This window comes from Kogia breviceps, chromosome 7 (genome assembly GCF_026419965.1).
Source record: "Kogia breviceps isolate mKogBre1 chromosome 7, mKogBre1 haplotype 1, whole genome shotgun sequence".
Lineage (NCBI taxonomy): Eukaryota > Metazoa > Chordata > Mammalia > Artiodactyla > Physeteridae > Kogia > Kogia breviceps.
In genome coordinates, this window is record NC_081316.1 from 20,281,696 (window position 1) to 20,304,448 (window position 22,753).

The 22,753-nt window shown below is 48.9% G+C and overlaps 1 protein-coding gene across 7 annotated transcripts in view; it reads left to right on the forward strand.

The window, feature by feature from the left end:
* Positions 1 to 1,870: 1,870 nt before the first annotated feature.
* Positions 1,871 to 22,753, forward strand: part of NADSYN1 (NAD synthetase 1) — a 33,623-nt gene continuing 12,740 nt past the window's right edge. For 2 of the 7 annotated variants that reach the window (XR_010841315.1, XM_067037812.1), the window contains exons 1-9: positions 1,890 to 2,131; positions 3,196 to 3,256; positions 5,228 to 5,344; positions 9,080 to 9,133; positions 9,580 to 9,669; positions 18,355 to 18,406; positions 21,446 to 21,534; positions 21,709 to 21,826; positions 22,580 to 22,711. Coding sequence is in view for 6 of the 7 variants with exons in the window: in XM_067037812.1 (XP_066893913.1) it covers positions 2,047 to 2,131; positions 3,196 to 3,256; positions 5,228 to 5,344; positions 9,080 to 9,133; positions 9,580 to 9,669; positions 18,355 to 18,406; positions 21,446 to 21,534; positions 21,709 to 21,826; positions 22,580 to 22,711 (798 nt within the window). In the remaining variant the exon portion in view is untranslated. Of the gene's footprint in view, positions 2,132 to 3,195; positions 3,257 to 3,286; positions 3,404 to 4,210; positions 4,383 to 4,819; positions 5,055 to 5,227; positions 5,345 to 9,079; positions 9,134 to 9,579; positions 9,670 to 10,985; positions 11,054 to 15,485; positions 15,563 to 18,354; positions 18,407 to 21,445; positions 21,535 to 21,708; positions 21,827 to 22,579; positions 22,712 to 22,753 lie in introns of those variants that run through there. The other 5 variants (XM_067037813.1, XM_059068664.2, XM_059068669.2 and 2 more) reach the window with 5 other exon arrangements.

Below are 22,753 nucleotides of genomic sequence, written 5' to 3' on the forward strand. Positions count from 1 at the left end.
TATCCATCTCCTAAAAACAAGGACATTCTTCTACTTTACCAAAATAGAATGAGCACACGCTGGAAATTTAACATCCATTCAATGCTATTGTCTAACATATTACCCATATTCAGCTTCCTGCAACTGTCCCAATCATGTTGTTTATTGCTCATTTAGAAAAACCCAGGATCCAATCGGGGAACCACACTGTACATTTAGCTCCTCATCTAGACCACTGCCCCAGCAGTGCTTTCTATTTTGTTTTATTGTTTCTTTTCCATCCTTGACAATTTTGAAGAGTCAAGGCTGGCTTTTCACAGCAAGTCTCTTGATTTGGCTTGGCTGTTTTCCTTGTCCTTGCTTTTAGGTTACACATTGTGGGGCCGGATGATATACTACCCAGATGTCGTATCTTCATGCATCATAGCAGGAGGCAGCACGATGCTACTTTGTCCCTTTGTTGATGGTAAGTCTGATCGTGTGGTTCAGGTGGTATATCTGCCAAAAGTCTCCATTTTTCCTTTCATGATTGACGAGCAAGCTGGCGAGTGATACTTTGAGACTGTAAATACACTGCTCACAAATAACCCTCGGTCCAATTATCTAGCATTTAATGATGACTCTTGCCTGAACCAAACTTCTTGATGCAAAAAGGGTGATCTAACTTCCTCATCCGTTCAATATTTATTAGTTGGCATTTTTCTGTAAAGCATTTCCCTCTCTTACTTAATTTTTTGTCAGTATGGACTAATAGATTTTTTGCTCATTGAGTTACGATCCTGTACTGTCATTTACTTTTTTTTAAAGTTCCCATATTGTCCCATACTTGGCCAGTGGGAACCCCTCCAAACTGATTCTTTCTTTTCAAATAACATGTTCCCATCATTTTTGGAGAACGTCCTTATTTTCTGCTCCAACCAGACATAGGAGGATTTGCTTCTTCCCTGGCCAAGGCCTAGAATCAGCCATGGTTGGCAGGAGATATTTGAGCATACTGGAAGGAACTGAGGTATTTCTAGCAATGAAAACTGCCCCAAAGGGTCGAAGTGAGGATTAAATGAATGAACATATAAACATTTTTGTGGTTTTCTGAAATTTTCAAATTGAAGCTCATGAACAAGCATTACCTTATGAACAGGATACAAGTTTGTCTGAAATGTGAAAACGTGTACAGTATGTAAGGCAGGGGCAGCATTGTAGACCAGTAGAAAAGGATGGCCTATTCCATCAACGATGGTCAGCCAGCTACTTATTCACAAGGGGAAAAAAATGATTCCTACCCTAAGGGGACTAAAGGGTGAAATGTGAAAACAAAACCTAAAAAACTGCTGGTAGTGAATAGATTCAAATGCTTCAGAGAGGAAATTGGGTAACATTTAGTAAAGTTGCACATATGTGTATCCTACGGCCTGGCGAGGCGCAGGTAAGTGTAGCTCCAGGGGAAATTGGCAACGGTAGGCATAGAGAAACTAGTTGCCCTCACAGGGGATGCATTACAGGAATGAAAATAGCAGTGCGCTGGCACAACGCTGCTAACTTAAATGCCCTCCCGTTATGAACGGATAAAGTGGGCTTTATTCCTACAATGCAATGACAAATGCAGAAATAACCAAAAGAACGTAATTAATATCACGGGGGTAAATAAAGTTGCGCAAGCGTATTAAGATGCAGTTTGCGGGGAGGTATGGAATTAAACAGAGGGATGGGGGCACGCGGGCGGGCCGGCCCCTCTCCACCTGCGCTCCAGGACCTGGCGACCATCCCACCTGCCCGGTCAGAGTCGGGGCGGCGCGGGCTGGGATAGCGCGCTTGCATCCTTACCGAGCACTCGCGGCTCCGCGGGCCTCCCTCCTGCGCAGGCGCGGCGGGGAGCTCCGCGGGCTGGGCGGGGCGAGGGCGGGGCGATCTGGGCGGGGCCTGACGCTGGGGCTCAGCGGTCCGGTCCCTGCAGGGCCTGGCGGGACGGGACGCGGCAACCCGGAAGGACACAAGCCGCGGACGCCTGTCTCCCTAGGACAGAAAGACCCACTGTCCGGCCGGCCTTTTGCCCAGGCGACTGCAGCCAGGATGGGCCGGAAGGTGACCGTGGCCACCTGCGCGCTCAACCAGTGGGCCCTGGACTTCGAGGGCAATTTGCAAAGGATTTTAAAGAGTGAGTCTAGGGGCGGCGTGGGGCAGAGGGGCGAAGGTCCATTCTGGCCGCCAGGCTTGCTGTGACGTACGCGCAGCCTTGCTCTGGAGAAACTCGCAGCCGTTGGCATGGGGACAGATAAGATAAGCTATCTTATGACCACACCTGTGCCCGTAAGTGCCCGTGTCCTCCTCATGAATGGGGGTGCGGAGTGGGTTACAGTGCCTGGGGACATGTGGTATGTACACGTGGTAAGAAAAGTCTGGCCGTGGAGGTGGAGGTGGGAGGCCTGGGGTGAACCTGTCCTCAAATATCTTTGGGGTCGCATGTGACATTTCTAGAGCTGAAACCGACCCAAAGAGGGAAGTGGAATAGGGGTGAGCCCCCCAGCTTAGAGACTAGGTGTGGTCATTGTGTGTGGGGGGTCCCCATACAGTTGTCACTTGCACCAGCTCACCTTTGAAAGCGCAAGTTTGCACTGTTGACTTCTACACCTGAAGTGGGGCTGCCCTGGGCGACCCTACAGGCTCGGCCACCTCAGACTGGCAGTCCTCAGCTGCTTACTGCGGCAGGGTTGCCAACCGCAGTAAAAGCAGATGAATCGGGTGAGGGCATCTTAGCAGCTATGTGCCTCGGATCTTCATCCTTTTTGGTTTCTTTTCGATCTCAACCTGCTTTCATCTCATCAGAGCTCAGAGCAAATCTAGTTGGCAGTCTCGGTGGCCAGAGCTGAGTCTCCACTTGGCCAGCCTTTCCTCCCTGGCCTGCTGCTCAAACCCAGAGGCGGCTGGTACCTGCTGCTGGTGCCTTTGGGGCCTGCCTTCTCCCTACACAGGGTCTTCTGCATCTGCTGGTTAATAAACTACCAGCGTGTGACTCCCCCCTCGCCCCTGCCCTCCTCCTCCTTGGTGCTGAGGCTCAGCCCTGCAGGCCCTGCCTGTGTCTCATTTCCTGCAGGTGTCAGCAGGGTCTGGGAGATGACCTTTGGTTTTTTATGACACCTATGGCAGCAGAGGGTTGGATCTGCCTTTGAACCAGTTGTAGGTGCTGAAATTGCCCCTCTTTCTCTCTCTCTGTACATGTAGGTATTGAAATTGCCAAACACAAAGGAGCAAGATACAGGCTTGGACCAGAACTGGAAATATGGTGAGAGCAGAACACACAGACCCCCCCCCAGGGTGGGCAGGTAGAGGCGTCTATATCAGCTGCCCTCAGCCGAATGCGCAAGGAAGGAGGCGGTGGGCATTGAGAACTGCGGACACGCAGGCCCATTTAGGAGACCATCAGAAGCCTGTGAGTGTGCTTGCTTGGCACCCTTGAACAAGAGCAGGCCCAGCACGGCTGGGCGATCCCAGATTCCTATGTCGGGTAACACAGGAGCTCATAGAGAGGCTGACTTTTCCCAGCCCAGGGCTGATGTCAAAGCTGGCTGGATGTCTGCCATTGCCTTGGTGTTTGGTATCACATGTGGCCTGGGAGGTAAGGAAGTAACAGCCTCTGAGGCAGGAGTCTGTCCTTGGAGAGGAAAGGACATCCCAGGTCTGGACCCCATTTTCATCTAAGAATCAGGCTCTCCCCCTTATCAGAACCAGAGGCCGAGAGGAATGCTTTTCAAGGCATTAAGGATGGCCAAGGCCAGTTTGGGGTTTTGTGTTCAAGTGTGCAAAGTTTGCTCGGCGTTTGCAACGTCACTTCCAGGCCATGCGTAGTGGGAAGGACCTTGTGAAGATTTAAAAGTGGTTTACAGAGAATTCCCTGGCAGCCCAGCAGTTAGTACTTCACGCTGTCATTGCCGGGGGTCAGGCTTCCATCCCTGGTTGGGGAACTAAAATCCCACAAGCCATGTGGTGCGGAAATAAGATAAAATGAAGTGAAGTAAGATAAGATAAAATAGTAAAATAAATAAAACAAAATAAAATAGTACTTTACAAATTCTGTACATTTCGTTACTGGGACTCCCAGACTGAGAAATTACTCTCAACCCACTTCCCCTGTTAGGACCACATTGAACATTGTATTAGCTTTTTCTGGAGCTGCTGTAACAAAGTTTCACAAACTGGATGGTTTAAAACGACAGGAATTTATTCTCTCACAATTCAGGAGGCCCGAAGTCCAAAATCAAGTGTCAGCAGGGCCCTGCTTCCTCCAAGGCTCCAGGGGATGGTCCTTCCTGCCTCTTCAAGCTTCTGGTTCCCAGTTCTTTGCCTTGTGGCCGCAACCCTCCATCCCCAGCCCCGTCTCTTCTCCATGGCTTTTCCTCCTTCTGTTTCATGTAAGGACACTTATCGCTGGATTTAGGGCCAGGATCATCTCATCTCCAGATCCTTCACTTACATCTCTAAAGACACTTTTTCCAAATGAGGTCACATCCACAGGTTCTGGAGGTTAGGGCATGGACACATCTTTTGGGGGGACACCATTCAGCCCACTACAAGCTTCAGTATCTACAGCAAGAAACTCAGGAATAGCTGTGTGAGTGGCATTCGAATGATTATTCATGGTCCCTTTGCCTGAGGAATGTTTTTCTCTGGATCCAGCTTTGTTTCTTTCGCATCCCCTTTCTTGTAGATTAGTGGGATTTGGGCTACATTGAAGGTTAAAAAAGAAAAAATCCAAGAGCAGACACTTTTTGACATGAGAGAGATGGGGCCCAGTCCATGAATTTCCAATAAAAAGCATCGTTTTTTGTGTTTTTTTTTTTTGGAGCAGTGATTCTAAGTCTGGCTGCACAATAGAATCTCCTGGGAGGCTTTATAAAGATACCAAGGCCTGGGGCTTCCCTGGTGGCGCAGTGGTTGAGAGTCCACCTGCCGATGTAGGAGACGCGGGTTCGTGCCCCGGTCCGGGAAGATCCCACGTGCCGCGGAGCGGCTGGGCCCGTGAGCCATGGCCGCTGAGCCTGCGCTTCAGGAGCCTGTGCTCCGCAACGGGAGAGGCCACAACAGTGAGAGGCCCGCGTACTGCAAAAAAAAAAAAAAAAAAAAAAAAGATACCAAGGCCTGGGTTGTACCCCTGCACGTTCTGAGTCGCTAGGCCCCTAGGCCCCTGCCCCACCCCTGCCCCCGGGCCCACCCGGTGTGTCTCAGGGGCTCACTGTCCTGCTTCCTCCCTCCACAGTGGCTACGGATGTTGGGATCATTATTACGAGTCGGACACGCTCCTGCACTCGCTCCAGGTCCTGGCTGCCCTTTTGGAATCTCCAGTCACTCAGGATATCATCTGTGACGTGGGAATGTAAGTGCCGACGTGAGCATGGGGAAAGGCAAGCTTGGAAAGAGGCAACTTCAAGGGTGTCGTATGTCTGGAGCCATCCTAACATCAGGGAGGTGGAATCTGCACATTTCAAAGATACAGAAGGTCTCTTGTAGAGAAGTGGGGTTTGTTCCCTCTCTAGCCCTGCAGGTACCTAACTCCCCCAGCGGAGGCAGCTCTTGGGAGATTTTTTTGTATGTTCTTCCAGATGCTTCTGTGCATGTGGGAACACACTTTGCACAGCTGGGAGCACAGGGTCTCCCTTTCACATGTATATTAGCTCTTTCTTTACTTCATGGTAAGTCTTGGGATGGTTCCACATCACTCCATATTGACATGCTGACCATACGGTTCCAGGGGGTGTAGGTATATAAATGTAGTTTTCATGGCTGTAGATTCCATAGTTGTAGGTTCCTCCATATGGTATAGGTCCATAGGTGTAGGTTCCATAGGTGTTGGTCTATATGGTGTAGGTTCCATAGATACAGGTTCCATAAGTATAGATGTATATGATGTAGGTTCCATAGCTGTAGGCCCACGTGGTCTACAGGCAGCCCTTGGAGACCTTGCAAGTTTGGTTCCAGACCACTGTAGTAAAGCCAAATATAGCAATAAAGTGAGTCACGAAGTTTTTGGTTTCCCAGTGTATATAAAAGTTACATTTACATTATACCGTAGTCTATTAAGTGTGCAATATTATGTCTAAAAATATACGTACTTATGTTACTTTAAAAATACTTTATGGATAAAAACTGCTAACCATCATCTGAACCTTCAGGGAGTTGTAATCTTTTTCCTGGTGGAGAGTTTGAAATATTGCGAGAATTACCAAAATGTGCCACAGAGACTGGAAGTGAGGAAAAGCTGTTGGAAAAATGGCGCCAATACACTTGCTCAATGCAGGGTTGCCACAGACCTTCAATTAAAAAAAAAACAAAAAAACAATACCTGCAAAGCACAGTAAAGCAAAGTGCAATAAAACGAGGTCTGCCTGTAGGTCCATAGGGTGTAGTTTCCACGGGTGCAGGTCACGTGGGTAGGGCTCTGGCCTAGGACTGTTCTTGAGTGTGTCTGTGGTGTGCTTTGTGTAACCAGAGCCCACTGGTGGGCCTTTATGTTGTTTCTGTTTGCATCCTTCGTTCTGTGTTATGTGGTGTGAATGTAGCCGAGTTTGCTTTCTTTTCCTCGGCCCTGCACGTGTTCCGCAATGCCTTTTCAAGCTGCTGTGACATCTGTGTAGTAGGTCTCTTTTAAGCAGTAAACAGATGAGATTTTTAACCCAGTTTGTTCGCACTTACTATCATTCTTGATACACGGACCATGTTGGTTTCCTCTTTTGCTGCTGTGTGACAGAGTACCACAGATGCGACACACAGAACCACACAAATCTGTTGTCTTGTGGGTGTGGAGCTCAGAAGTCTGAAACGGGTCAGCAGGGCTGGGCTTCCGGAGGCTGTTGGGGGAGAATCGGTTTCCTTGGAAGAGTCCAGCTTGGAAGGCCCATCCGCCATCCCTTGGCTCGTGGCCCCTCCCCCTCCCTCCATCGTCAAAGCCAGCGATCATATCACTGCAACCCCTGCTTCCACTGCCACATGCCCTCCGACTGTCCCTCCTTCCTCACAGAAGGACCCTTGTGGTTATGATGAGGGCCCCAGAGAGTCCAGGATAATCTCCCATCTCAGGGTCTGTAACTTTGTTATATCGGCAAGGTACCCTTTGCCACATGAGGTGACATGCTCACACGTCCTAGGAGTCAGGATGGGGACATCGTTGGGGGCCTTTACGCAGCCCACCACATGGACTGATTCTGGCCACTTTATTCAACGTCCTAGTCATCATGTTTTTTTCTTTTTTGTTTTTCCTGTTGTCTTTTGTGTGTTTTCTTTGTTCCATTTTCCTCTGCTGGCCTTGAACTTATAATCCGATTATAATTTTTCTGCTTTTTGCCCTCAAAGTATTAACAATCATATTTAAGGATATTTTTCTTTGGAAATCCAGCATTTATCTGGATCTGTAGGCACCACTGAAGAAAACAACCGTCATACCATGATGTCATTGATATTCTCCATCTGAAATTGTCTTTACAAATTATCCTCCAGGAAAAAGGTGCTGAGCCTCCTTCCTGCCCTGTTTTTGAAGGCGTGTTATCCTTAGCACTGATCACAAAGGGCTAGCTCAAAATAAAGAAAACGTAAAGAAACAAAATAGAGAGAATCTTAAAACGCGCAATAATTTTTTTTTAAAAAAAGATCTTATTTATTTGTTTTCATGACTTAGGAAGTTGAACTCTCTTGTTTGTTTTTGGCCATTTGTGACACTTGTTCTTTAGCCTACAATTGAAGTGTCTGTGTCTAATTTATTTTAAGAGTTCTTTATATGTGAAAAATACCAACCCATTCCCACATATGATAAAAATACTTTTACTTGTGTGTTGTTTGCTATTTAACTTTATGTTTTGAGCTTTCAGTTTTCCTCGTAGTGCTTTTTGTTTGTTTTTGTTCAAGAGGCTTACTCCAATTGGAAATCGGATATTCACTGAGGGTCTCTGTTTTGTTTAAAATATAAGTTTACCTCCTGCCTTGAACACATTTTTGTATAAATGCGAACACAGGCAGGTTTTGGTTTGGCCCGGGGAGGATTAGAAACCACAGCGGTGGGAGTCCTTGCTGGTGGCATCCGTGTGTCGTGGCCACAACTGGGGGCACCCCTGCCTGCATCCTGTCCTCCAGTCCCTCTGGGAGGAGGAACCCAGCGTAGCGGGACTTAGCCAGTGCAAAGCGGGATTGGAACCTGGCCACCTGACTTGATAGCCCACACTGTTAATGGTTGGTTTTATTTCCTCCTGCATCACTTTGTTTACTCATGTCCCAGGGCATTTATTTATTTGCTTTATTAATTTTATCTGGCAATCCATCCTCTTAGGTACCCCTTAAGGCCATCCTCCCCTGGTGCCTGATGCCTTCTGCCCTGAGCTCCTGCACTCTCACCCTGAGCTGGGCTCCAACACCTGGGCTCTGCCCAGCTCTGCCTTCTCTGCCATCTCTGCCCAGCTCTGCCCAGCTGTACCCCAGCTCTGCCCCGTCTCGGCCCAGCTGTGCCCCAGTTCTGCCCCAGCCAGTGGCCAGCAGAGCACCCCAGCCTCTGAAGCTTTGATCCCCCTCCCCTGCAGAGGAGGAAGGTACCAGGTGGTCCGGGAGGAGATGTAAATCACAATGTCTATCCAGAGAAGGGTCCAGACAGAGGGGTGAGCAGATCTGCTCAGGGCCTACCACCCCCCACCCCAGCCCCGGCCGCTCGGACCCGTTGCCCCTGCCCTGCAGCCTGCATTCTGGGGAGGGGGTGTTCGGGTCAGGAGAGGTGCTGGGAGGGAGAATTGGGGAGGCACGGGCTAGTGCCTGAGGCCAGCAGGGGATGAAGAGGTGATGTGAGAGCAGGGATGTGAGAAGGGGAGGGAGGGAGCCACTGTGGAAGGTCCAAGAACCTTCCAGGAGAGGAAGAGCCCTGAGCAGGGAGGGACTTGGTGCTCTATTTAGAGGACCCTCTCCCATGTAGAGCCTACGCTGTGGCAGAAACACTTGGGTTTGTTGTTAACTTTGGTTTGAGAAAGCCACACGGGAGCCACCTGATTCATAAAGGACGGAGAAACTTCATATGGAAACAGACGCGTAACTCTGCTCTTTGCCGACAAGCGTGTGTGCATATCCCCTCTCTCCGCAGGCCCATAATGCACCGAAACGTCCGCTACAACTGCAGGGTGATATTTCTCAACAGGTAGGTGACCTCCGGGAGGAGAGTGACCCGCCTGTCTCCCCTGAGCTCTAGGGGCCTGCCTGCCAGTGCCCTGGGGCATGGTCCCTGGGGGCCATGTGCAGGGAGGCGTCTTCTGGAGCTACCTTAGTGGGGGCTGGTGTGCCAGGCAGGTGACTCAAGTGGCACTGCTCCTTGTCTCTGCCACCGCGGACACCTTCAGGTATTAGAAAGAGAGAGGCCACGGGGTGGGGTTTGGGGACACATGGCCCCATTGCTGGGAAGTCAGTCCAGGGAGAGAGGCCTTGTCATGTCCCCTCGCAGACCGTGGACATCAGCTGCTCCCAAGTGCCCCCCTGCCGGGTCTTAGCTGCCCTGTCCCCGTCGACTGTCAGGGTGGACGGACCGGCGGCTGTTCCTTGTCATGGGGCGTGTTCATCTCAGGAGTGGCCTTGTCCCCCTGCCTGTAGGAAGATCCTGCTCATCAGACCCAAAATGGCCTTGGCCAATGAAGGCAACTACCGAGAGCTGCGCTGGTTTACCCCGTGGTCCAGGAGTCGGTGAGTTGCTGCCCGATGCGCGGGAGCCAGGCCTGTGACCGCTCCTTGGATGCTCATGAAGCATCTTCCTGTAGCTTGTGCAGGTGGCGGGGGAGATAGACAAGAATTCCGGGCAAAGTCCCTGCCCAAAGTACCTGTCACTTAGATATGGCTGCCTTGACACTGCTGATTAATTTGTAGCCCACTTATCACAGACCACATGAAACTCTCAATCATCAGTCACCCATCAGCCATCATTATACATCTGATCCTGTATATCAGGGTTTCCCAGCTCCAGCCCCGTTGCTTTGGGCTGGATCATTCTTGTCGTGGGGGTCTGTCCTATGCATGGAAAGGTGTATAGCAGCATCCCTGGCCTCCACCTGATAGACATGTCCATTTGTGACAATTTAAAATGTCTCCAGACATTGCCAAGTGTCCCCTGGGGACAGAATCATCCCCAGTTGAGAACCCCTGCCCTATATTCTTCTTATAGTTATTCCTGTCTATTTATTGTTGCTGCTATTACAAATGGAATCTTTAACGTGATATTCTTAAGTGGTTAATATTTTTATGTAGGAAAACTTGAGATTTTGTGTGTTGCTTTTGTAATTGGCCACCTTACTACATTCTCTCATTGGGTCTAGTAGTTATTCTATTGATTTTCTTTGTTTTTTTTCCTCAAGTAGAAATTATATAATAGGAAACTAATTTTACTTCTTTCTAATATTTATATCCCTCAGTTCATTTTCAAAACTACTTTTCTTGGCCAGCGTTTCTAGAACAATATTCTAGATCATTTCTAGAACAAATGTCTTTGATAACAGGCATTTTTGTCTTTTTCCCAACTTGACTGGGAAAGCTCTTCCTGTTTCTGATTTGGTTTCAGATTTATATCCATCCTTAGTTATTTTTACTTTGCGGATTTAAAATTAATTGAGAATGGTTGTTGAATTTATCAAATTTCTTCTTAGCATATGTTGAGATGAACATGGTAAGTCTTTGCATGTCTTTATAAGCTCCAAATGGATGTGGTATGTTAAACTTTGTTTCCATTTGCTAGTATCTATTCAGGATTTCCCTCTCTTCTCTAAATTTATATGCCAGTGTTACGTTAGTTAAAATTAAAAAAAAAATTTTTCTGTGCTCTGAATGCTTTAAATATTATAAAAATCATGTAATATCAAGTAATAATATGACAAAAATTCTCTTTACAATTAGGAATGTTGTATCAAATAGTGTTTACTTTTACACTTTTTTAGTGAGGCATAAATAACATGCAATAAAATATGCGTATTTTAGGAGCTTTCTTTTTTGACAATTGTGTGCGTTCGTGCAATCACACCCTAAGAAGATAGAGCCGTGTCCATGGCACCCCTGCCCCTTTCCAGCTGATGCCCCCAAGGTTAGTCTTCTTCTTTCTTAGATTTCATACAAATGGAATCACACCATGTACATTCCTTTGTAACCAGTTTCTTTAGCTTAACATGATGCTTTTGAGATTCGTCCAATGGTTTGTTCCTTTATACATAGTGCAAATAGTTTGCTCTTTTATATAATAATATGGGTTTGTAATTCATAAATAATTTTATAAAATTGATGACAAAAAAGAAATACACAACACACCCCCCCAATCTGCCCCGTCTCCGAGCCCTGCTCCTCATAGTTGTCCATTTCCATTTTCCATTTTTCTCCTTTCTCCTGTAGCCTCTGGGTTCCGCCTTGGTATTTCTTTTTTTTTTCTTTTTTTTTTTTTTGGTACGCGGGCCTCTCACTGTTGTGGCCTCTCCCGTTGCGGCGGGGCACAGGCTCCGGACGCGCAGGCTCAGTGGCCATGGCTCACGGGCCTAGCCGCTCCGCAGCATGTGGGATCTTCCCGGACCAGGGCACAAACCCGTGTCCCCGGCATCGGCAGGTGGACTCTCAACCACTGCGCCACCAGGGAAGCCCCCGCCTTGGTATTTCTAACTCATGTGCAGACATGGCCATTTCGTGGCCTCCTGCTGTGGAAGGACAGGATTTGGCACACAATTCAGCCCCTACCATTAGTCTCCCTGACCTCCTCTTCCTAACATGGGCACTTCACAGTTTTCTGGTTGTTTGTTTAAAAAAACAAATATTCATCTGAGTGAATTTGATTATCTAATTGGCTTTATTCAATGATTCAGGAACTGGGCAGCTTCCCAGTAGTAAATAGAAGGGGCTGTACACAATGGAAGGTTTTTATAGGCAGGAGAAGGACAGGACAAGAAGGTATTCGTGAGAGAAAAGTTAGGATAGTTTCAGGCCAGGCCCTCCTCTTTAATACAGAGGGAACAGCAGGGTGTTTTTTTTTTTTTTTTAGTTGATGTATAGTTGATTTACAATGTTGTGTTAATATCTGCTGTACAGCAAAGTGACTCAGTTATATATATATATATATATATATATATATATACATTTTTAAAATACTCTTTTCCATTATGGTTTATCACAGGATATTGAATATAGTTCCCTGTGCTATATAGTAGGACCTTGTTGTTTATCCATTCTGTATGTAATAGTCTAATTTGCTAATCCCAAATTCCAATCCTTCCCTCCCCCCACCCGCCTCCCCCTTGGCAACCATATGTCTGTTCTTTATGTCTGTGAGTCTGTTTCTCTTTCCTAGGTAAGTTCACTTGTGTCATATTTTAGATTCCACATATAAGAGGTATCATGTGGTATTTGTCTCTCTCTGTCTGACTTACTTCACGATCATCTCTAGGTCCATCCATGTTGCTGCAAATGGCATTATTTCATTCTGTTTTAGGGCTGAGTAATACTCCATTGCATATATATATACTACATCTTCTTTATCCATCCCTCTGTCGATGGACATGTAGGTTGTTTCCATGACTTGGCTCTTGTGAATAGTAACGGCAGGGTCCTCATTGTGCAGAGCCTGCCTCCCTAGTGTGATCAGGACGTCAGACTGACTGTTCTTAAAGGTTAAAACTGCAGTTAAGTCTTGGTTTCCTGTCTTGGGGCAGATGACTCCATTTTGGGCTTGCTGTTTCTCTCTAACCAGTCACAGCTCAGTGTTTCATGATCGGCTGATATCTACAGTCACAACTGAGCTGCAGATTGTGTTCTGAATCCGTGTTTCTTCGCTCATTTCTCTTGCCTGGAGTCGACCAGGGTCAAGTTCCTTTGCTTTCAATCTCTGTTCTCGCCCAACACTCCTCCCACAGACAGACAGGCACTTCCTGCCCCAGTCTGCTCATTGTCCCCCAGGCTGGCTGCACAGCCGGCACCCCCTCCCTGTCACAGTTCTCTGGGACTTCTCTTCCCTCCTGGGTTTGCTCAGCCTCCTGGATGACTGTCTTCCCCTGTCAGTCACTCATTTGCTAGAACTCAGCATCCAGTAGCTTTCTACAATTCTACCACCACCAGGCAATGAACACAGTGCTGATACTATCTACCCGGAAGTAGTGTCCAACCCCACAGGTTCAGGGCTCAGCCCCACTGGACTGCCCCCCACCCTGCTTCAGATGCTAATCACAAGTCTGTTACCGTGGACACATCCATTTGTCCAACATGCAGCAAACCAAATGCTGAGATGCTGAGGTTTGCAGCTGTGCAGTCAGGCCACCCAAGATGGCTGCTCTCTTGGCTCTCTGTACATCCCTGCTGGACCAGTCCCCGCCTCACCTACACCCCACTCACCTGACTCACCTTCCCTCTTAGTCATAGAGCCTAATCAGTAAATGCCTACATACTTGCCCCCCGGCCCCAGCTAGTGACGACTGTTCTAATCTTTAGATCAGAACTATCTATGACAGTTTATCAAAGGGGCCATAAGGGACATGCCCCTTTCCTGGTTTCCCTGGTAACCAATGAGCCAGCCTCCATGTTCTTGTAAAACAACTGGGCTACGTGAAGCTGGGAACATATTCAATTAAAGAGAGGAAAAAAAGAAAGAAAAAAATAACTAAAGTGAGCTACATCAGTAAAGGCAGTTTACAAGCAGAGGGGTTTTAAAAAGCTGTTCCCCAATCTGCTGCTCTACAAGACAAGCTCAAGAATTCCTTTCAGCCATCAGTTTCTGTTAACTCTGTTAACTCTAGGGGGCATGGTTTCAGTCCCCCCACCTTTTAATCATTCCTCAGTCTTGAGGAAAGGGAGCCATGACCACTCTGGCTGCTTCCTACTGAAGAGGGATGTGGGCCTAACAAAGTTTTGAGGAATGAAACTGTTTCAAATTTGATTGCAAATACTCACAAATCCCAAAATGAGGCCAAGACTTTGGGCTTAAGGATACAAGACAAACAGCAAGTAGAGAGTTATGACAAAAAGGGATATAAATCCTAGCAAACACAAAATGATAATACCTAATTTAACCAGTCCCTCAAACATAGACCTTATTCTTGCTGGGATCCATTAGAAGATATTTCTTTCTTTCTTTTTTTTTTTTTTTTTAAGAAAATATTTCTAAAAGAGATCAAATCCAGGTTTGGGGGATGACATTTGTTGGAGCCAAGCTGCCTTTTGTCTGATTTTATCTAAATAGGTTTTAATTTCTGATGTGATATTAATACATACATAGCAGGAACTATTGGCCACTACATACATGCCCCCTTTTTCTGTTAAAATATAATCTAAAGCAATTTTATTGTCTAGTAGCCTTATGGCTAAAGAATCTAGAGCCCTCTGCTGGGAAGCTGTGGCTTGAGCTGTCTTGTTTGCTGCTATTCCTAAAGTAAAAGATTTCATAGTTACAAGAGGAGACCTTGAGGACCTAAGTTTGCAATTGGCAGCTAGCAGATACTGTTTTGAGAACAGCTGGTGGTGTCCTTGAGTCTGATACAGTTAAGAAAATTCAAGTTCTCAGTAATACTGGAACATGTCTGAAACCACACCCACAATGACCATCCAGCTCTGTTTTGGATGCCTGAACCACAGTTACTCTATTTTGATTTTTGAATACACTCTTTTCCTCATTGGTTCAAGCAGATGTACAATGCATGTTTGATAGGCCACAAAACAGGTCGTTCTGGTTAGTATAAAGTTTAAGTTAAATCATGTATAAGCCAGAATGACTTCCCCATACCTCAACATGTGAAAATTTCCTCCATCATTTTCCCCTTTTGATTGCAGATCTTTTGATAGAAAGCATTTATGATCAAAATATTTGTCCCTCGATGCCAGGGTGGTGGCTGTCTGCCATTGGTCCATCATATCACTTGTTGCTAGGCCAGCTTGAGATAGATATAAACAAATATATATGCCTAGTTATCCACGTTGGGGAAACTAATCAGACTCAGTGAACAAGCACAGAAGTATGCTAGCAAGGAAACCTTTTATAGGCTATACATTTTATCAATTATACCAAATTGTCACAGAAACATTTTATATGTGCTTTTAGCAGTAGACTTAAAGCAAGCAGTGGCACATGTCACAAGTATTTATACTCTGTGACAACTTCACTAGAGAATTTTCTTTCCATCCGAGCTTTGGGGGCAAAGGTATGGTTAGAAATAAAACAATAACTTTAATGTTGATAGGGGAGACGAATATTTGGTAATCAGTAAATTGAATTAGTAGACTGGGTCTGGTCCAGATTTCTGGGTCAGCTGTCTACAGCTGCTGTCTTCTTCTCATCCTGGGGTGGGTGTTGTTTGGGTCAGCAGTCCTTTCTGTAGACCAGTCTGATGCAGAGACCCCTCGTAAGTGGATAATATGAACTCAAGAGCCAGTTCCCTTGTTTCACTGTGCTTGAGCTACTTATGAATACCTGATAAGGGTCCTTTCATCTAAGTTGGAGAGAGAGTCCTTTAAATGATGACTTTTATAGTATGTATAATCCCTGGTTGCAGGTCATGGGGCCTCTGATTTTCATCCAAAGAGAGATTCCTGTGATCAGCTTCTGAAACAAGCTTCCCTCTTCCCACTGGTAACCATTAGTTTGTTCTCTGTATCTGTGAGTCTGTTTCTTTTTTGTTATATTCACTAGTTTTATTTTTTAGATTCCACATATAAGTGATATCATACAGTGTTTATCTTTCTCTATATGACTTATTTCACTAAGCATAATGCCCTCCAAGTCCATACACAATGTTGCACATAGCAAAATTTCATTCTTTTTTTATGGCTGAGTAGTAGCCCATTGTGCATATGTATCACATCTTCTTTATCCATTCATCTATTGATGGACACAGGTTGCTTCCATGTCTTGGCTATTGTAAATGTGCTGCTATGAACATCGGGGTGCATTTAACTTTTAAAATTATGTCTTTGTTTTCTTCAGATATATGCCCAGGATTGGGATTGCTGGATCATATGGTAGCCCTATTTTTAGTTTTTTGACAAACATCCATACTGTTTTCCACAGTGGCTGTACCAATTTACATTCCCACCAACAGTACCCAAGGGTTCCTTATCTGTTCTGTTCTTTGATGCACCTAATATGTTTTCATATCTTCAAATGTTTTAATTTTTCAAATTATTTTCTTAGTTTTTAGCTCACTTTTTATCTTCTGTTGTCTGATTATCTTTGTGATCTTGCATTGGCTTCTGTTGTCTCTAATTCTATGCCAGTATAGATCTCTCACTTTTTTTTTCTCCATTTCTAATGTTGAAATGTTGAATCCTTTCAGACCATCACTCATTTAATGATGCCTGTAGAAAGGGTGGCAGTGGATATTGAGCTGGAACCAGAAGCTTTCATTCTGGTACAGTTAAAAAACAAAACAGAGTTTTTACCCTTCAGGAGTTGTGCCAAAATGGTGACAATAAAATGGTTATGTCACTGTGTCCCTGCTTTAGTAATAAGTCCATCACAGCTTCAAGATGCTATTTCAGGCTTTTGTAGGAAAACAGAAAAAAGGCCCAGTTCTTGGCTGCAGAGAACTTAAGAATCTAGGTTCATTTTCATTAGATTCTTAGGTGGATGCCCCAAGTCTGAGCCCAGCAAGACGGGGCGGGGTGTCAGTGGGGGTGTGTCGAGGGGGCTCTTGTAGCTCCCAGGGGGCCAGAAAAGACCTGAAATTAACATGGCCAGAAGTGGTTTCTCTGCAGAAATATGCTGCTAAGGTTTCTCCAGGGGATGTTTGCTGAGGAAGAAGAACATCCCATCAGAGGAGCTGTGCAGAGCAGGAGGAGTTCAGCTGGAAAGATGGGTCAGGCCAGCGTGAAGCCAGCTTGGAATGACTCACTGCCAATCCAGAGGGTTTACTGTTGATACTTTGGCTCTTTAATGAACTGTGCGAACCTCCTGAGCCATCCGCCAGGTGTAGGTTGGCTTTGGAGCAGGCGGTGGGGAGGAGCAAAGGTGAACCTGCATCATTCCCTGGTGGGCTTGCCTGCGTCTGGTTCTGAATGGATCTTCGTGCAATTTGAGGGGAGAGGCGAGGGTAAAGGGAGAAACCTTGGGGCAGCTCTTCCCTTTAAAACAAATTGTGATGCAGCAGCATCGCCATCAACAAGCCTACCGATGGTGAACTGAGTGCTCATTATGGGATGCCAAGGCAGCTCGGGAGTCAGAGGACGTCTACAGTTTCTGTTCCCTTCATTAGTGAGGGAGAAACAGCATTGTCCTCTCAATTTCTCTACTTTTAAAATTCATTTAAGTAAAAGCCACTAAAATCTCCCAGAAGGTTCTTCTGAATTCTAAGAAACCAAAAAGAAATCTAGTTAATTAAATGTCTTGATGGTGCATCTGGTAACAGCCTATTTGAGGTCAGATTTGGAAACCATATATCATTCGAATTCTACCTTTTATTGTAGACCATGGGATGGCTTGTACTCAAGTTGTGTATTAAACTCTCTGTCCAGTTCATACAATTTGGAGCGTTATTTTATTACTTCAGTGATGATATCAGTTTGTCACTGTATGTTGGGTTCGTGCTGTGTGATCATTTTGATTCAGGAACTTTGATCAGGAATTCCACCTGGATTTCTCCATGGGGAAATATGACTTCTTTTCAGATAACCCCCGTGACATTCCTCTCAGATGCCGTGCATGAAGGTGTTAACGCAAGTTCGTGTGCCCGATGCACAGTGAGGCCAAGCGAACTGAAATTTCAGAGTTTGGAGCAGAGAAAGGTTTTTTGCAGGGCCACGCAAGGAGATGAGGTAGCTCATGCCCTGAGAAGCCTCAAGCTCCCCGAAGGGTTTTGGCAAAGCATTTTTAAAGGCCAGGAGAGGAGGGTGTTGCAGGGTACGTGGTCAGCTTGTGCACAGTTCTCTGACTGGCTGATGCTGAGGCAGCAGGGTGGTATTACAGGGTGAATATGAGCAGTCCTTAGGCTCCAGGAGGCGTGGGTCTATGTGTTAATGGTCATCGAGTAGTTCTTCCATTTGGTGGTGGTGGTAGGGGGGTGTTCACGTCTGTAAAACAACTCAGGAGATGTGCATCAAATATTGTTCTCTAAGTACTTCAGAGAGGAGCTAACGCAGAGGCTATGGGGGAAGGCCTGTCCCAGGAAGGCCCCCGTGGTGTCCTGCTCAGTTACAAAAGCGTGGGGAAGCCAGGCCAATGATAGGAGGGCACCAAGCATCTCGCTCTCACGTGGCCTGGGAGCCTCATCGAGTCGCCTTACACTTCCCTTTCTACCTTAAATTGACCGTTCCTTTGCCAGCTCATCAGTTCCAAGCTCTCATTTTGAGTTTTGCTTTACGTTTGGGTGCCGTTCTGCATATTTCCCGAGATGGTCCACCTCTCATCTGTGGTGGTTTCCTTTCCAGGCAAACAGAGGAATATTTTCTCCCCCGGATGATACAGGACCTGACAAAGCAGGTGAGTCTTGGAGAAGAAAACCCGTTCTCTGTCAGACGTCACTGTGGGGTGGGCCGTGGGGGCAGGACCCTTCGGGTCAAAGTAACGGACATCACCATGGCCCGTGTAAGGAGCGCAGGCGAAGGGGTGATGTCTGTAACAAGTGGGGAGGGTCCCGGGAGCAGAGGGGCAGGGACGGTGGGCGTCTCCTTTCCCCTGTGTGCTGCCTGTCATGTTCCTGCCCTCTCCTCTCCTCTGGCTCACTCAGCGGGGTAGAGGGCTCAGGGGAGCCTGGGGGAAGGGGCTCCTGCCCCACCTCAGCCGCCGGCTGTTCCCTGCTGGGCTGGGGCTCGGGCTTAGGGACTGCCCAAGAAGCCGAGTTTGGAGGGTTTCTAGTTATACAACTCATGAAGGACTTTCCTTGGCTGCCTGGTCATTGTGTGAAAACTCAGCGTGAGAAATCTGTCTTGTCTTGTCTTACCTTTCGCACCTGGCTGGCCAGGCCTGAAGAGCTTGACTTTGCATCCTTATCTGGGGGCCTCCACCATCCCCTTCATCCTGGAAGCTGCTGAGGTGGGACAGCTGGGACCCGGTGCCGTCCACTTCCTGTGGGGCATTGAGAGCCAGGGGCACAGAGGGGGTGTTTCAGGGGGGCCCTGATTTCTCTGGCTCCTGCTTGAGTTTCCATACTGGTTGCCAAATGTATCAGTTTGTTTAGGCCACCATAACCAAGCACCACAGCCTGGGTGGCTTAAACAACAGACATTCACTGTCTCCAGTCCTGGAGGCTGGAATCCGAGGTCCAGGTGTGGGCAGGGCTGGGTCCTGCTGAGGCCTCTCTCCTCGGCGTGTCGACGGCCGTCTCCTCCCTGTATCCTCACGGGGTCATCCTCCTGTGTGTGTCTGTGTCCTGACCTCCTTTTCTTATAAGGACCCCAGTCCTGTGAGATTAGGGCCCCACCCTAGTGACCTCATTTTACCTTCATCACCTCTTTAAAGATCCCCATCTCCAAACACAGCCACATCTGAGGTGCTGGGGCTTAGGGCTTCCGCACGTGAATTTGGGGGACACAGTTTAGCCCATGACACCCAATTCTCTGCACCCCTCACTGTTGCACTCAAGGTGGCTCACGGGGACACACTGAACCTCCCCAGTGGAGCAGGTCGGCAGGGATGCATCTGGGCCTTGGGGATGGATCTCGGGGGGTGGGGCAAGAGGCCCTTCTCCCCGATCCCACCAGCCCCCAGACCCTTTTCCTCTTTATGCCAGGGGTCTCTGCCTGCCTCTCACTTCCCTGGCCCTTGGGCCAAGATCACCTCTGTTCAGGAGCCAGATTAAGTCACTGGCACCGGTTCTGATCCCTAAGAGAGGATGTCCGAGGGGCCAGCTTGGGTTGGTGCCTCCCACGAGGCAGTCAGGGGTGGGCACAGCTGAGGCTGAGGACAGGGACTCTCAGCCAGGTCTGGTCGCCTCCCATGTGACCTGGAACCTTTTCTGACCATGAATTGCAGCAATGGGAACAATTTAAGTTCATTGTGATCCAGAACACAGTGAGTGTGTGTGTGTGTGTGTGTGTGAAACAAACATTTCAGCAGCAATCCCTCTGCTGTGAGAAATCCTCCATTTCATTCTTCTAGGACCCTTTGATACCCTAAAAAACATACCAGGTCATCCCCCTAAACCAGTGTGGGGGCCGCCTATAGATGGAAGGATGCTGCTTGGTGTCACTGGTTGAGAGCAAGTTGCAGAAATCGGCCCTGGGCGCAAGTGGATTAAAGTTCAGGGGAGTTTTCAAGAAACAGAGCAAAGCCAGCCCCGTAACTGCTGTAACCTGGGTAATTCAGGTCAAGGGCCCGTCGCTGAGAGTCCCCCTGCATGCTTTTTGTTTCTCACCCTGTTGCCCCGAGCCCTGGTCTTGTCACAGGAAGATGGAGTCAGGATTCCAGCCCTACCCCTGCGGTAAGGAATGCAAGGCACCCGTTGCAGGGTGTGCAGTGGTCCCGGGATGGCCAGCTCGGGGTCCTGGGTGAGGGCTGTGTCCGTGGCGGGAAGCATCAGAACAGAAAATGCCAGGCCTGCCCCTCGGTTCTTGCCCTTGGTGATAAAGGGAGTTGAACTCACTAACACACACGTCAGGGAACCCAACCAAGAGTGCTGGGATGTGGTCCAGGCCCGCCGGCATGATTTCTTGGCTGAGTGAAATGGCAGCGCTGCTGAAACTGGGTCCCTGAGAGAGGAAGCCAAGGCAGGCCCCACGCCCGGGTGACCCTGTCAGCACTTGCTCATCTCAGTGACTGCTCAGACCTGTGCGGCGGCCTCGGGGGCAACTCCGTCCCTGCCCTGGAAGCTTCCACCCCTCAGGGGTCACGAACGTAGCTCCTAGAGACACAGGGACCCTGCGTCCTGCCCCAGCCCTGCCGTTCAGGAGCTGGAGGACCCGTCGGCTGGCCTGAACCTTGTAAGAGCTCAGTCCTTTCGTTTCTGACATGGGGATGGGACCCCCAGGAGCACAGATGATGTCAAAAGAGCATCCAGGGCTTCCCTGGTGGCACGGTGGTTGAGAGTCCGCCTGCCGATGCAGGGGACGCGGGTTCGTGCCCCGGTCCGGGAAGATCCCATATGCCGCGGAGCGGCTGGGCCCGTGAGCCATGGCCACTGAGCCCACGCGTCCAGAGCCTGTGCTCCGCAACGGGAGAGGCCACAGCGGTGAGAGGCCCGCGTACCGCAAAAAATAGAGCATCCAGCCGACGCTGACGCTGCTGGCCATCGGGGCCCGTGTAAACTTCAGGAACCGAGTCACAGTTAGTTGCAGCCACAGTCAAGCTCGTGGCAGCCCAGAGCTCGGCTTCCAGGTGTGACTGACGCCCTTGGGTCAGCGGAGAAGAAGCCTGCTGGCCCCTGGGCTGGGAATGCTCCGGGTCGAGGAAGGATTCATTAGTACTTGAAACAAAACCGTGGCCTTTATGCAAGTCTCATGCGTGACATCTGGCGTCCTGGTTCAGTACATGGCCCAGACGGGATGGCCAGGGGGTCTCAAGCGCTCTGGTCTCCCGACCCAGGAATCTGTGCCCTTTGGGGATGCTGTCCTCTCCACCCGGGACACGTGCATCGGGAGTGAGGTCTGCGAGGAACTCTGGACACCCCACAGGTCAGCCTTGCCCTCTGCACCGTAGATCCCGTCCTCGCTGGGCCCCGGAGGATTGGGGGTTTGCAGCCTTCCTGGCGTCATGGCCTGGGGCTAGGGAGACGCCCTGGGAGCTGCGGGGCTGGGAGGGCAGGTTGGGGACACCGGTCTCTTTTCTTTGCCCTCCTCTGCCCACAGCCCACACGTGGACATGGGCCTGGACGGCGTGGAGATCTTCACCAATGCCTCAGGCAGCCACCACGTGCTGCGCAAAGCCCACGCCAGGGTGGACCTGGTGACCACGGCCACCACCAAGGTAGGTGGCGGTGGGGATGCTAGAGCGTGTCTGTCTCACACTTGTGACCCCAGCACCCGGCGCTGGGCGGGGCCTGATCGTGAGGACGCTCGGCGCTTCTGGTTGCAGCCACAGCTGATGGGTGCGCGTGACTCCACTTCCCGGGCCCCGCTTGCCTGACCTCATTTAACCCTCAAAACTGCCCTACGGGCCAGCTGCTGTTGACATCTCTGCTCTCGGAGCAGGACACTCAGTGCATGGCGGTCAAGTGGCCCCTGGGCTCACACCCCAGCCATCCGGTTCCTGGGTTCTTGACCATCATACTGGTCTCAGGACGAGTGACATGGTGACCGGGAGCCAGGATGCCCGTTGGCACCACAGCAAGGCGCGGGGAACGCCCACGAGTTCGCCCCTCTTGCTGGCAGCGTGACACCAGGGGCCATGTTTCCTCTTTCCTGGGACAGAATCTCGGCGTCGTGACCTGGGGGGGTTGTCTTTTCTGAAGCTGCATCTCTCCTGTCTGATGGAGGTGACGGCGCCTGCCTTGAAGGGTAGTTGGGAGGCGAGAATGGATGATTCGTGTGATGCCTGGTACCTTGGAAGGCCGAGAGCACCATAGCTGCGGGCATTCCCTGGAGGCGCAGATTTTCTTGCTGGGGTGGGGGGCTAATTATGACACAGTTGCAGGGGCGTCTGAAGCTTCATGTGTTCGGGCCAGAGGAGGGTGAAGGTGACGGACCACAGTTGACCATTGCTGTCTCCTGCATTTTCCAGAACGGCGGGATTTACTTGCTGGCCAATCAGAAGGGCTGTGACGGGGACCGGCTGTACTACGACGGCTGTGCCCTGATAGCCATGAACGGCAGCATCTTTGCCCAGGGATCCCAGTTCTCTCTGGACGACGTGGTACGAGCCAGCCCACGCACGGTGGCGGGAGGGTCTCTGGTT